At 44.5% G+C, this 12,656-nt stretch overlaps 1 protein-coding gene across 1 annotated transcript in view; it reads right to left on the bottom strand.

Annotated features, from left to right (window-relative positions):
- TTC6 (tetratricopeptide repeat domain 6) overlaps positions 1 to 12,656 on the bottom strand; it is a 147,679-nt gene that overhangs the window by 51,139 nt on the left and 83,884 nt on the right. The window contains exons 18-19 of the mRNA XM_029911421.1: positions 6,539 to 6,708; positions 5,147 to 5,267 (exon numbers count right to left, since the gene is read on the bottom strand). Coding sequence (XP_029767281.1) covers positions 5,147 to 5,267; positions 6,539 to 6,708 — 291 coding nt within the window. The remainder of the gene's footprint in view (positions 1 to 5,146; positions 5,268 to 6,538; positions 6,709 to 12,656) is intronic.

Here is a 12,656-nt window from a genome sequence, read left to right as displayed (position 1 = left end):
GGAGCTGAAAAAGGCTGAAGGTCTACTGTCTTCCCTGGTCCGCCAACATGTGAGCTGCTCTGTTCCCCTTTTAAGCTCCTCCTCCAACCTATGCATGCCTTGCAAGTGTGATAGGACTAAACTGTCTAGGCCCAGAGCAGCTCCTTAGCCCCTTGTTGTCCAGTATGGAGTTTGTATACCTCATCGCATACCCTCCCCCTCCAGATGGTATCTGGAGAACCAGAGCCAGCAGACTGTCTCTGGTGCCCCCAACTCCAGGGGGACAAAAATCAGCATTTTGGTGAGCTCTTCTCACTCTGTGCTTGCAGTTCAGATAGAGTACAGGGTGTTCCTCTCCATTTGTTTCCTGGGACAACATTTTGCTTAGTCTCACTTCTGAGGCATCGATTTGCAAAATGAATTCTTTTGAAGAAGTCAACACTGAGCAAGACAGGCTCTTTGAGGAGGTGGTTTTTCAACTTCTGAAAGGCTTTTTCACAGGCCTCAGACCAGTGAACCTTCTTGGGGCTACTGTCCTAATTAGGTCTGTGAGCTGGGCTGCTATCATCGAAAACTTGGTACAAATCGGCGGTAGTAACCTGACAGTGCCAAAAATCTTTGGACTTGTTTCTTCATGGCTGGGATAGGGCATTCTTTGAAGCCTGAACTTTGTCCAAGAGAGGCTGGATCTGGCCCTTCTCCAAAGTATATCCCAGGTAGATTGTCTCTTCTTTTCCAATCTTAGACTTGGCTGGGTTTGCAGTTAGCCCAGCCTCCCATAGGAACCAAAGTACAGAGGCAACTTGAGCTAGATGCTCCTCCCAATCTCAGCTGTGGATGTCCACATCATCTAAATAGGCTACTACATATGAGCCAGGTGGTTGAAGAAGTTGATCCATGAGCAATTGAAACATTTTTGGGGCACCATAGCGGCCAAAAGCATAGTTCTAAAATCACTGAAGCCGAACAGCATGGCAAAGGCATTTTTGTCCCATGATTCTGGTGAAGTGGGATCTGCCACCTTCCCTTGGTTAGGTCTAACAAGGTGATATATCAGGCCTCACCCAGTTGGTCTATTATTTCATCAACTCAGGGCATAGCGTAGGCATCAAATTTGGAGACAGCATTGATCTTTCTAAAATCTATACAGAACCAGATAATGCTGTCCAGCATTCAAGCTTTGGTACAGCTGTTGAGGGATTCTTCAGTGATCCCTGGTTCCAACATTGCATGGACCTTTTGCCAAATGGCCTCATGTATTTTTGGGGAGAGTGGTCATGGGTTCTCCCAGAGAAGTTGCCCAGGCTCTGTCTGGATATGGTGCATGAAATGAATCCGCCCCAGCTGGGAGATTAAACACTGTCAAAGCTTTTACTAGGCTTCTTACTTGTACCCTCTGTTCCAGGCAGAGGTGTTCCCCCATCTGTATAGGGTCTGGGATCAGTGAGGTGGACCACTTGGGGCCCCAGCTCAGGCTCAGGGGGTTAAGGAGTGATAAATAAGCTCTCCGGCTCCTTCCATGTCTTCAGAATATGGTATCCTCTTGTCAGGTTACCTGATTTAGTAGTTAACTGGCCCAACTTGGTGGACTACTTCATATGGCCCTTCCCAGTTAGCAAGTAAGTTGGACTCTGCGTTCGGGAGTAGAAGTACCCAATCACCCAGATTAAATATGCATTCCTTTGTTATAGGCTTGCTCCTAGGTCCATTGAGCACTGAGGAGGTTTTCTTTTGCAAAGGTCCATTGGGTTTCAAGCCTCTCCCAGAGCTTCCAGTATGTACTATATAACATTCTCCATCCTAGCAGCCTGCTCCTCCCCATATCTCATGGACTAGGCCAAGAATTCCCAGAGGTTGTCTCCCATATAAGAGTTCAAATCCACCCAGTAGATGATTGTGGAACTTCTCAAACAGCAAATAACAGGGGAGAAATCAGCTGATCCTAGTGATGGGGGTCCTGAGCAATAAACTTCTTTAACATCCTTTTCAGGATCTAGCTGAATCGTTCAACCAGCACTTGCGGATTGTAATCAGAGGTCCATAATCTTTATTTTTAGTAGACCACAGACCTCCTTCTGAAGCTGAGATGTAAAATTGGTGCCTTGATCAATGAGGATCTTCTTAGGTATCCCTTCTTTGGCAAAGACAATTAGCAGTTCCGCTGCATTAGTCTTTGCATTGGGGCTGTGCAGTGGGATTTCTTTGGGATAGTGGATGGCGTAATCAACTATAATTAATACGTGTTTATACCCAGCTCACTTTTTTCAAAGCACCCGCTGAGGTCCATCTTATCCTGTCGAACAGGATGCCTACTATGTGGTGTCAGGATGTGGTCTCGAACCCTGGTCCTGAACCTAGATCCAGTGGGGAAGTGGTCTTGGCTGTTGCGCCATGCCAACTCATCCAATTATCAGGGAATTCGCAGACTTGGGTGGACCAGCTATCAGGATTCTGCAACTTGCTTCCTGACTGGCCACATCATCTTGACCCGGATTGGTTGGTGACCATATATAAACTTCCTGCTTCCTTTCTAGCCTTCTCTGAGCAACAAGCCATTGTCCGCTAGTTGCTCCTTGGACTCTGCCTTTCTGCCTCACCTGACCCTGCCTTGCTGCATTGCCTGACCTGAGTGATCCCTATGCATGACACCCAGAGACCTAGCAATTGGAGTCATAATGCTATGGTAGGTCCCCTGCAACTCTGGAGCAAGATGATAAAATCTTAGATTTTCTGAAATCTTTCTAATGATGAGTAGATCCTTGCTACCAAGGTGTCTATTTCCATCCCCAGATGGGTTATTCTGGTGAATGGAACCAGGGAGCTTTTCTTGGCACTGATGATTAAGCCATGCTCCAGGAGGAGATTCAACATCCAAGATGTGACACAGTGTGTTGCTAATTACGATGGAGCTCTGATCAGAATATCATCCAGGAAAGGGTACAGGTGGGTCTATCACCTGAGTCTGGCTACTATCCCTACAAACATCTTTCATAAAATAACCGGGGGAGCCAAGGACAGGCTGAATGGAAGTGTTCAGTACATTTCTTACCATAAGCAAACCTCAGAAGTATGAGGAGACATGATCTGATGGAGATATGCATCCGTTAGATCTACTGAAGTCAAGAAGTCCCACTGAGACAGGGATGACACCACAGAGGCCAGTGTCTTCATCTGAAACTTCATTTTATTCATCCACTTGTTAAGCCTTTTGAGGTCAGCAATGGCTTTGATACTAGTCCCCTACCCCTGCCCCCATCCTGTGCATTTCTGCACAATTAAAAAGATGTAGTAGAACCCAGAGTATATAGCTGCCAGGGATGCTTGGAGAGTGGTGGAAGAGGCTTCAAAATCCTTTCTGAGAGTAGCCTCCATCTTTCTAACCATGGAGTCCTTAGAGTAGATCTCCTCTTCTGAGGGAATAACCATATCTCTGGTGAAGGATGCTACAGTGGCGTCCACCTTTGGTAAGTCAGCAACAGAGCCCTTTGGTTCTTGAATGTTATATAGCCTGAGGTGACTCTTGTTAATTTCTTATCAGGCTTGTTCCACTCATCACTGATCACTTCCCTGAAGAAGGAGTATTGCTGCCTCAGGGGAAGATTTTGAGGGGAGAAACTTACTCAGGCTTACCCACAGGAGCCTGCTCAGGTTGCATTTGAAGCCTGGAAACAATCTGATTGCACATAGTTTGAGATGTCTTGGGGGGGGGGGCGGAATCTTTCCTGCATTTTTCCCCCATCCTGTTTCAATTCAGAATCAGACAGCTTACCTTCCTTGGTGGAGGAAGAGGAGCCAGAGGACTCATACTTTCTGTGCTTTTTCTTTCCCTTTTGTTCCTTTTTAATTTTTTTTAACCTTTTTTGTGCGCTTTGGGATTATAGAAGCCCTGCTGCAGCTCTGATGAGGCCTTTTGCTGTTTGCCTTCCTTAGTGCCTGGAGCCCCTTCAAGAGGTCAGTCTCAGAATCCTCCCTACTGTGCCCAACCCCCCGGGAGGGGGAAACTCCTCAGTCAGAGCCTTCTGGGTCATCTTGGGAGGGAGTGGGGCTGATTAGAAGGCCTGCTTCTTTCCTCAGGGTGCTTGGGACCCACTTTACAACTTGAGGGATCTGTGGACCCACAGACTCCCCTCTTTGTTGTGCAGGGGTCCCTTGGGACTTACCCCCGTTGTTGAGTGGTCTGGGTCCTCCTTGCTTTTAGAGCTTTTCCCTGCTCTGCACTGGGGTTCCTGGTCCATTTTCCTGCAATGGAGTCATGGCTGCCTTGATGAGTTGGGGACCCTACCTGCCTGTCTGACTCGTAGCCCTGAATCCTAACAGAGATTAGGGACAGAAGGCTGGGTGCAGGCTGGGCACCACTCACCCTGGAGCCTGCCTTACAAACAGAGCACTGTTTGGATTTAACCCTGTGCTTTCTTGGCTGCTCGCCACACCTGCAAGGGACAGAGGAGCCAGCAGTGAGACACTGAAGCGGAGGCTCAGAGAGGGTTAAACCCCTCGGGGTTAATTGACCCAGGGAGGGGAAGGAATGTTGGAGAGGGAGAATGCTGTCATCCCCGCCCAAAAGCGGGGTAGAAACAGCTCAAATTGCAAGGTAAGAGCAGGAGCAACAGAAACTGCCACTGTCTGTTGGCATGGAGCCAGAGACTCTAGCAGCAAGCAGGAGCAGAGGGATGTGGAGCCAAAACACTGATCTGTCTCTGTGAAGCTGTAGCCTGAGGTGAGCAGCTCAGATGTCCAGAACTGTGGGAGATGGTGGGCTGCAGAAAATACGTATTGTTTTCCAACAAATAAGAGGAAGAATAATATTGCTTAAGGCACTGCACCGGGATGCAGGAGACCCTATTTCATTTCCAGCTGTGGCACAACATTCTCATGTGATCTCTGGCAAGTCAATGAGGGTGGAATTTTCAAAAGGTGACCTTAAGTCACTTAGACACTTTTGAAAATCCCATTCTTAATCTCTCTGTTGCTCAGTTCCCTATCTCTAACATAGGAATAATAATGCTTTCCTGTTTCATAAAGGATAAATTCATAAATGTTTGTAAGTCTACATTGATAGGGGTCATAGCAGTACTTAGACAGACAGACATAGATTGATGGATGTAAACATAAGTTTTCCCCCTTAGCTAATTCAAAGTGGTATACTCTATATTAAAAGTCCAATCACCTGTCCAGAGCCAGTGCATTTTCAAAGTCACAGATCGCTAGTGACCACTGACATTGTTCTGAGTATAAGATCCCACGGTGAATGAAAGAACTGAGATTTTCAAAAGAGTCATTGAGGAGCACTGGGGGAAAAAATATATTTTAATTGTAACTTTTCGATATTCACATTTAAATTTTAGTTATTATATAGCTTATCTGCATATTACTTTTATTCTAGTTTTCTTAGTGTTATATTTAATATCATAAGTGAAGTATAAACTAACTGGTGGGACCACCATGCAAAGAAACCAGTTTATGTACCATGAAAAATGGTATGTATAAAATGGAGCAAGTACATACAAGTATATAATTATAATTCTTTATTACTTCTACTCTCAAATGATTAAAATAAAACAAAGGGGGAATTTGGAAACAGTGGGAAATAACTGAAAATGGCTAACAGCCAATATCCAATACTAACACTAAATTAATACAAATTAAAAGGGACAAAGTGCAGAGTGAATACAGCATCCCTGACCATCTTGGTTTACAGCCATTGATTGACCTATCCTCCAGGAACTTTTCTAATTCTTTTTTGAACCCAGTTATGCTTTTGGCCTTCACAACAACCCCTGGCAACAAGTTCCACAGGTTGACTGTGCATTGTATGAAGATGTACTTCATGTTTGTTTTAAACCTGCTGCTATTAATTTCATCGTGACCCCAAGTTCTTGTGTTATGTGAAGGAGAAAATAATACTTCCCTATTCTCTTTCTCCATACCATTCAAGTTTTTATAAATCTCTGTAATGTCACCCCTCAAGTCATCCCTGAAGCAGTTCCATACCCCTAATCATTTTTGTTGCCCTTCTCGGTACTTTTTCCAATTCTAACGTATCTTTTTTGAGATGGGGAAACCAGAACTGCACACAGTATTCAAGGTGTGGGCATACCATGGATTTACATAGTGGCAGTATGATATTTTCTGTCTTATTATCTATCCCTTTCCTAATGGTTCCTAACATTCTGTTAGCTTTTTTTGACTGCCACTTCACACTGAGCAGATATTTTCAGAAAACTATCCACGATAGCTCCAAGATCTTTCTTGAGTGGTAATGGCTAAATTTAGACCCCATCATTTTGTATGTTTAGTTGGGATTATTTTTCCCATATGCGTTACTTTGCACTTATCAACAGTGAATTTCATCTGCCATTTTCTTGCCCAATCACCCAGTTTTGTGAGATGCCTTTGTAACTCTTTGCAGTTAGCTTTGGACTTAACTATTTTGACTGTCTGCAAATTTTGCCACTTCACTGTTCCCCCACTTTTCCAGCTCCTTTATGAATATGTTGAACAGCACTGGTACCAGTACAGAACTTCTCTCCCTTTCAGTATTGACACTAGGAAATAATACCAGAAACACTGAAGTCCTGCAGAGCTTTCTTTGGATCAATCTTTCGCAGTATGCAACCTCTGCAATAGAATGCTAACCAATTAGAAGGATCTAGATGAACTGCAGCAGAAAAGTCTTCGGTTGCATTTTTATACTGCTGTCGTTTAGCATATGTTCTTCCTCGATATATCCTAGTACAGAGAATTAATTTTTTTTTATTTACAATTTTCCATACAAAAATTACACTTACAGAATGAAGCCACATGAAGCTATCTACAATATGAATATTTGGATCATCTTAGCATTAATAGTACTTAATGTGTTTCTTTGCTGCATAGTCTCAAAGTAATTATCTGAAGAAAAAGTCAAAGGAGAGAATAAGTGTTAATGGTAGTTTTAGTGGTAGTAAGAGTTTTCTTTCTTTTGTCAGAAGCATTTTCTTTCTTTCTTGTTTAAATCAGCAGCGACAAAACAACTCTGAAAGGTTCAAATCCTGCCTATGAATTCATATGGGCAGACTACTGCACCAGCACAAAGCCCCACTGAAGTCAATGGGTCGCTGCATAATGGACCCTTGAACCTGCATGGAGCTTCACATGGGGCTCTGTGTGAGTGCAGCTGAACACTTGTGCAGAGCAATGTGCAGGATCAGACCCATACAGACTTACTCAGTTCACACTGATTTAAAAGAAAAGAAATGGAGCTCTGCTTACTACCACTAAAACTGCCTATAAACATTTATTGTCATTCAATATTTCCTTCAGGTAATCCAGTTTACAGAATTGGTACCCATCGATGCCTCGTAATTTCACAATATTACTACCTTAACTTCAATTAACTAGCAACATACTTAAGTAAACTGCAGGTTCAGATGAAACAGAGCTGACTGGAAAGCCCTGCAGTTAAGATTCTTTTGGGGAAGTTTTCCATTGCTATGTCATCCAGTTGGACTTATGCTGCATTCCATAAAACATAATAAAAGTACTTTGCTTCTATTCAAAAAGGTCACTTAAAATATGTATTAACCCTGACCTACTACAAAGACACACAAATTAAGACTGTGTTCCTTTAAAGATTTAACCATGTGTTTAACTTTACGTACATACAGTGAGTTGTCCCACTGAAGTCAATGGGACTAGCCATGGGGCTAAAACTCTCATCTGCCACTGAACTTCAGGGGCGGGCAGGGCCGCCGAGAACAGGTTCAGGCCCCGGTGAAAAAAAATTTTCGGGCCCCCCCCAGCAAGGGCGGACTGGCTAAACAGGGCCAATGGGGGGGGGGGAAGCTGGGCCCCAGGCCCCCTTCCAGACCCCCGGGCCCCGGTAATTTGTACCGGCTTCCTCCCCCTCTCGTGGGCCCTGGCGGAGGGGGGAGGATTTCAAGGATCTTGTAGCTCTTGATCTTGCACAGTCTTACTCCAGTGTAAGTTAGAATTGCTGAAGAGCAACTGTAACTTACATCAGTGGCATAAGGTCTCTCAGTGACCATATGCCAGAGGAGTATTGGGTGTAGGGGACCTCTGCTCTACCATGTCCCCTATGCTGGGGGATGGGGAGTGGCTGGTGCAGGAGGCAGCTATGCCCCTTCCACCACTGGAGAACTCCCCTCTGCAGGTGGAGAATTCTCTGCTAGACATTTGTTGCCAGCGTATATCCACTTTGGAGAGTCCGCTCCAGAGTGTGATTGGTACCTAAAAGAGAGAGCAAACTCTATATTGGCAAAAACATATGGCTTATTCCTTAATCCACACAACTCAAACCTCAAATCACCACTACAACTTAGAAACAAAGAAAAAACTTAATTCAGGTTTTGATGCTTCATAAAAAGAAATACTAAAGAACTAAGACCTTAATTCAGCAAAAGCACTAATGCTGGAATTTTCAAGGTAACCTAAGGGAATTAGGTACCCAACTCAGCTGAAAGTACATCCTTAACTTTAATCAGGTGTTTAAATCCATCCCTATTCAGCACTTTAGCATGTGGTTAAATCCATCTGACTCTGTAGCAACCTCTTCAACTGGATTTAAGCAGATGCTTATATGCTTTACTGAATCGGGATCCAAAGTCCATCAAATCAATGGACACACACCCTAAGGAACATCTTAGCCTAGAAGACTTACTTTTCAACTTCTATGACAAATCTCTTTGGAAACTAAATTATTTTTATTATTTAATGCATATTTGTCAATCCTATATTATTATTTGTATTACTGTAAGACCTAGGAGCCACAGTCATGGACCAGGACCCCACTGTGGAAAGCACTGTACAAACATGAAACAAAAAAACAGTCCCTGCCCCACTGAGTTTACAATCTAAGTCTAAGATAAAAGACAACAGATGGATACAGATAGATGATGGAGTACAAGGAAACAATGAGACAATATGGTCAGCATGGTAGGCTATGGTCTCAGCACACCAGCAGTCAAACCATTGTCTATGTTTTCATAGGTCTCACGGCAAAGGAGAGAGTTAAGGAGGGTGTTGAAGGAGGATCATGAGGTTTTTTTTGTGGATGTTTACAGTGAGCTTGTCTCAGGCATGAGAGGCAGCATGGGTGAAAGCACAAATGTGCTTATTTGCAAATTTAGGCAATAGAGGCTAACTTCATGGGTCGATCAGAGGTGGGAGTAGACATTTAGATACTGAATGAGTGATGACAGGTAGGGTGGAGATAGCTCACTAAAGGTCTTGACAGTGAAGACAAGAAGCTTCTGTTTGAAACAATAAAGAAGAGGGAGGTAGTGAAGGGATTCAAAGAGGGGGGACATAAATAAAGTGATGGGCTTGGGAAATGATTTTGCAGCAGTATTCTAAATGGATATCAGTGGGGAAGACTGTATTTGTCATGGCCAGAAAAAAGGATGTTGCAGTAACTGAGACAAGACGATGAGAGCCGGGACAAGTTTTAGCTGTGTGGATGGACAGAAAAGGCCATATCTTAGAGAAGTTATTCAGAAAGAAAAAACTGTTATTCACATTTTCTTAACTGGTGTTTGAGATGTGTTGCATATGTCCATTACACTGTAGGTGTGTTTGTGTCCCATGTACCAGTGCCAGAGAATTTTCCCTATCAGTACCCATAGGATCAACCCCATGAACAGCTGAGCTCCTAGTGCTCCAAAGTGAGGATATAAAGGGCAGAACTGCCTCACCCTGCCCCTTCTTCAGATCCTTCACACTGGAAGCTGATGGTAGATGCTAGGGCTGTCAAGCGATTAAAAAAATTTATCGCGATTAATTGCACTGTTAAACAATAATAGAATACCATTTATTTAAATATTTTTGGATGTTTTCTACATTTTAAAATATATTGATTTCAATTACAACACAATACATTTACAGTGCTCACTTTATATTTATTTTTGATTATGAATATTTGCACTGTAAAAAAAAGGAATAGTATTTTTCAATTTACCTAATACAAGTACTGTAGTGCAATATCTTTATCATGAAAGTGGAACTTACAAATGTAGAATTATGTAAAAAAAACTGAATTCAAAATAAAACAATGTAAAATTTTAGAGCCTACAAGTCCACTCAGTCCTACTTCTTGTTCAGCCATTCGCTCAGAGAAACAAGTTTGTTTACATTTGCAGGCGATAATGCTGCCCGCTTCTTGTTTACAATGTCACCTGAAAGTGAGAACAGGGGTTCTCATGGCACTGTTGTAGTCGGCGCTGCAAGATATTTACATGCCAGATGCACTAAAGATTCATGTGTCTCTTCATGCTTCAACCACCATTCCAGGGGACATGTGTCCATGCTGATGACAAGTTCCCTTCAATAATGATCCAAAGCAGTGTGAACCGACGCATGTTCATTTTCATTATCTGAGTCAGATGCCACCAGCAGAAGGTGGTTTTCTTTTTTGGTGGTGTGGGTTCAGTAGTTTCCGCATCGGAGTGTTGCTCTTTTAAGACTTCTGAAAGCATGCTCCACACTTCGTCCCTCTCAGATTTTGGAAGGCACTTCAGATTCTTAAAGCTTGGGTCGAGTGCTGTAACTATCTTTAGAAATTTCACATTGGTACCTTCTTTATGTTTTGTCAAATCTGCAGTGAAAGTGGTCTTAAAATGAACAACATGTGCTGGGTCATCATCCGAGACTGCTATAACATGAAATATATGGCAGAATGTGGTAAAACAGAACAGGGGACATATAATTCTCCCCCAAGGAGTTCGGTCACAAATTTAATTAATGAATTATTTTTTTAACAAGCGTCATCAACCTAGAAACATGTCCTCTGGAATGGTGGCCGAAGCATGAAGGGGCATACAAATGTTTAGCATATCTGGCACGTAAATACCTTGCAATGCTGGCTACAAAAGTTCCATGCAAATGTTTCTTCTCACTTTGTGGTGACATTTTAAATAAGAAAAGGGCAGCATTATCTCCTGTAAATGTAAACAAACTTGTCTGTCTTAGCGATTGGCTGAACAAGAAGTAGGACTGAGTGGACTTGTAGGCTCTGAAGTTCTACATTGTTATGTTTTTGAGTGCAGTTATGTAACAAAAAAAATCTACATTTGTAAGTTGCACTTTCACGACAAAGAGATTGCACTACAGTACTTGTATGAGGTGAACTGAAAAATATTATTTCTTTCGTTTACAAATATATGCACTGTAAAAATGATAATCAAAAATATACACTTTGATTTCAATTACAACACAGAATACAATACATGAAAATGTAGAAAAACATCCCAAATATTTAATAAATTTCAATTGGTATTCTATTGTTTAACAGTGCGATTAAAACTGTGATTAATCATGATTAATTTTTTTGAGTTATTCATAGGAGTTAACTGCGATTAACAGAAAGCCCTAGCAGACTTCGATGCATTGGGAAAGGAAGATAGGTCATGTAATGGAGATATGCAACACATCTTTAAGAACAACAGGTACAAGAAGATGAGTAACCATTTTTTCTTCAAGTGCTTGCGTATGTCCATTACACTGTAATTGACACCCAAGCTGTTATTCCAAGTGGCGGGACTCGGAGTCTCGTCACAGAAGGGAATGTAGGATTGCTTTCCCTACATTTGAATCTTCCTTTGATGCAGTGGACAGTGAATAATGTCTGGTAAATGTATGAATGGAAGACCACATCGCTACCCTGCAGACGTCCTGTTAGTGAGTCGGTGTGGCTCCCCTCCTGCCCAGAAGAGGGAGCACCCTTGCAGGCACCTGAGTGGGCGGAGCCACCGCCGCCTGTTCTCGCCCCCCGGAAGTCAAGGGGCGGGACAGGAAGTATAAAGGCCGGCCGCTGGAGCTCAGTCAGGGCCCGGCCGCTGCAGGGAGTGGACGTGCCGCCGGGAGCTCGCGGCCGGGAGACCGCTGAGACCCAAGACGATTGCCCTGGATGGCTGGCCGGAGCTCCCCCGAGCCCACTACGAGGAGGAGCCGCCGGAGCCCCCCCACACCTGGTAGTGGGAGGAGCCGTCGGACCTGCCCCACGCCAACTACGAAGGAGCCCCCAGAGCCCCTGTTGTTACCTGGAGGAGCCGCCGGAGCCCCAGTGGCCGGATTTCCCCGAGGAGCTGCTGGACCTGCCCCCAAGCCCCGGACGAGAGGCACCGATGCTGGTGGACTGGCCCGGACACGGCAGCACCAACGAGGTAGGCCCTGAGGGGGAACCAGGAAGTAGCCCGGGGGTAGCCGACCCCGGTCAGGCTGCAGACGCATGTGAGCCAATGTCAGTGTGTTTCGGCCAGGACACCCCACTGACCTGCAGCGGCAGCGGCCGCTGCTAGGGCCCCGGGCTGGGACGCAGTGGAGTGGGTGGGCCTGCATCCCCCCTGCCACCCCCGCTCACGGGTGGCAGGCTTCCCCCTCACCCAACGCTCAGGTGTAGGAGCCTGGGCTTACCCCAACTGTTATACTGTTGCTCAGCCCCTGCACCAGAGGGCCTAAGCTCCCTAACTGTGATATTGTTGCTCAGCCCCTGCACCAGAGGGCCTGAGCTACCTAACTGTTGCATTGTTGCTCAGCCCCTGCATCCAAGGGCCTGAGCTGTGACTGTTTGTGCCCCGCCCTGATCCTGGGCCTTCCTTATCTGCTTGTTTGCTCAGCCCCTGCACCAGAGGGCCTGAGCTCCTTAACTGCTGGTTTGCTCAGCCCCTGCACCAGAGGGCCTG

This window comes from Terrapene carolina, unplaced genomic scaffold, assembly GCF_002925995.2.
Source record: "Terrapene carolina triunguis isolate 2854851 unplaced genomic scaffold, T_m_triunguis-2.0 Scaffold96, whole genome shotgun sequence".
NCBI classification, from domain to species: Eukaryota; Metazoa; Chordata; order Testudines; family Emydidae; genus Terrapene; species Terrapene triunguis.
Note: the sequence above shows the minus strand (reverse complement) of the source record. Positions and strands in the feature narration are given on the sequence as shown.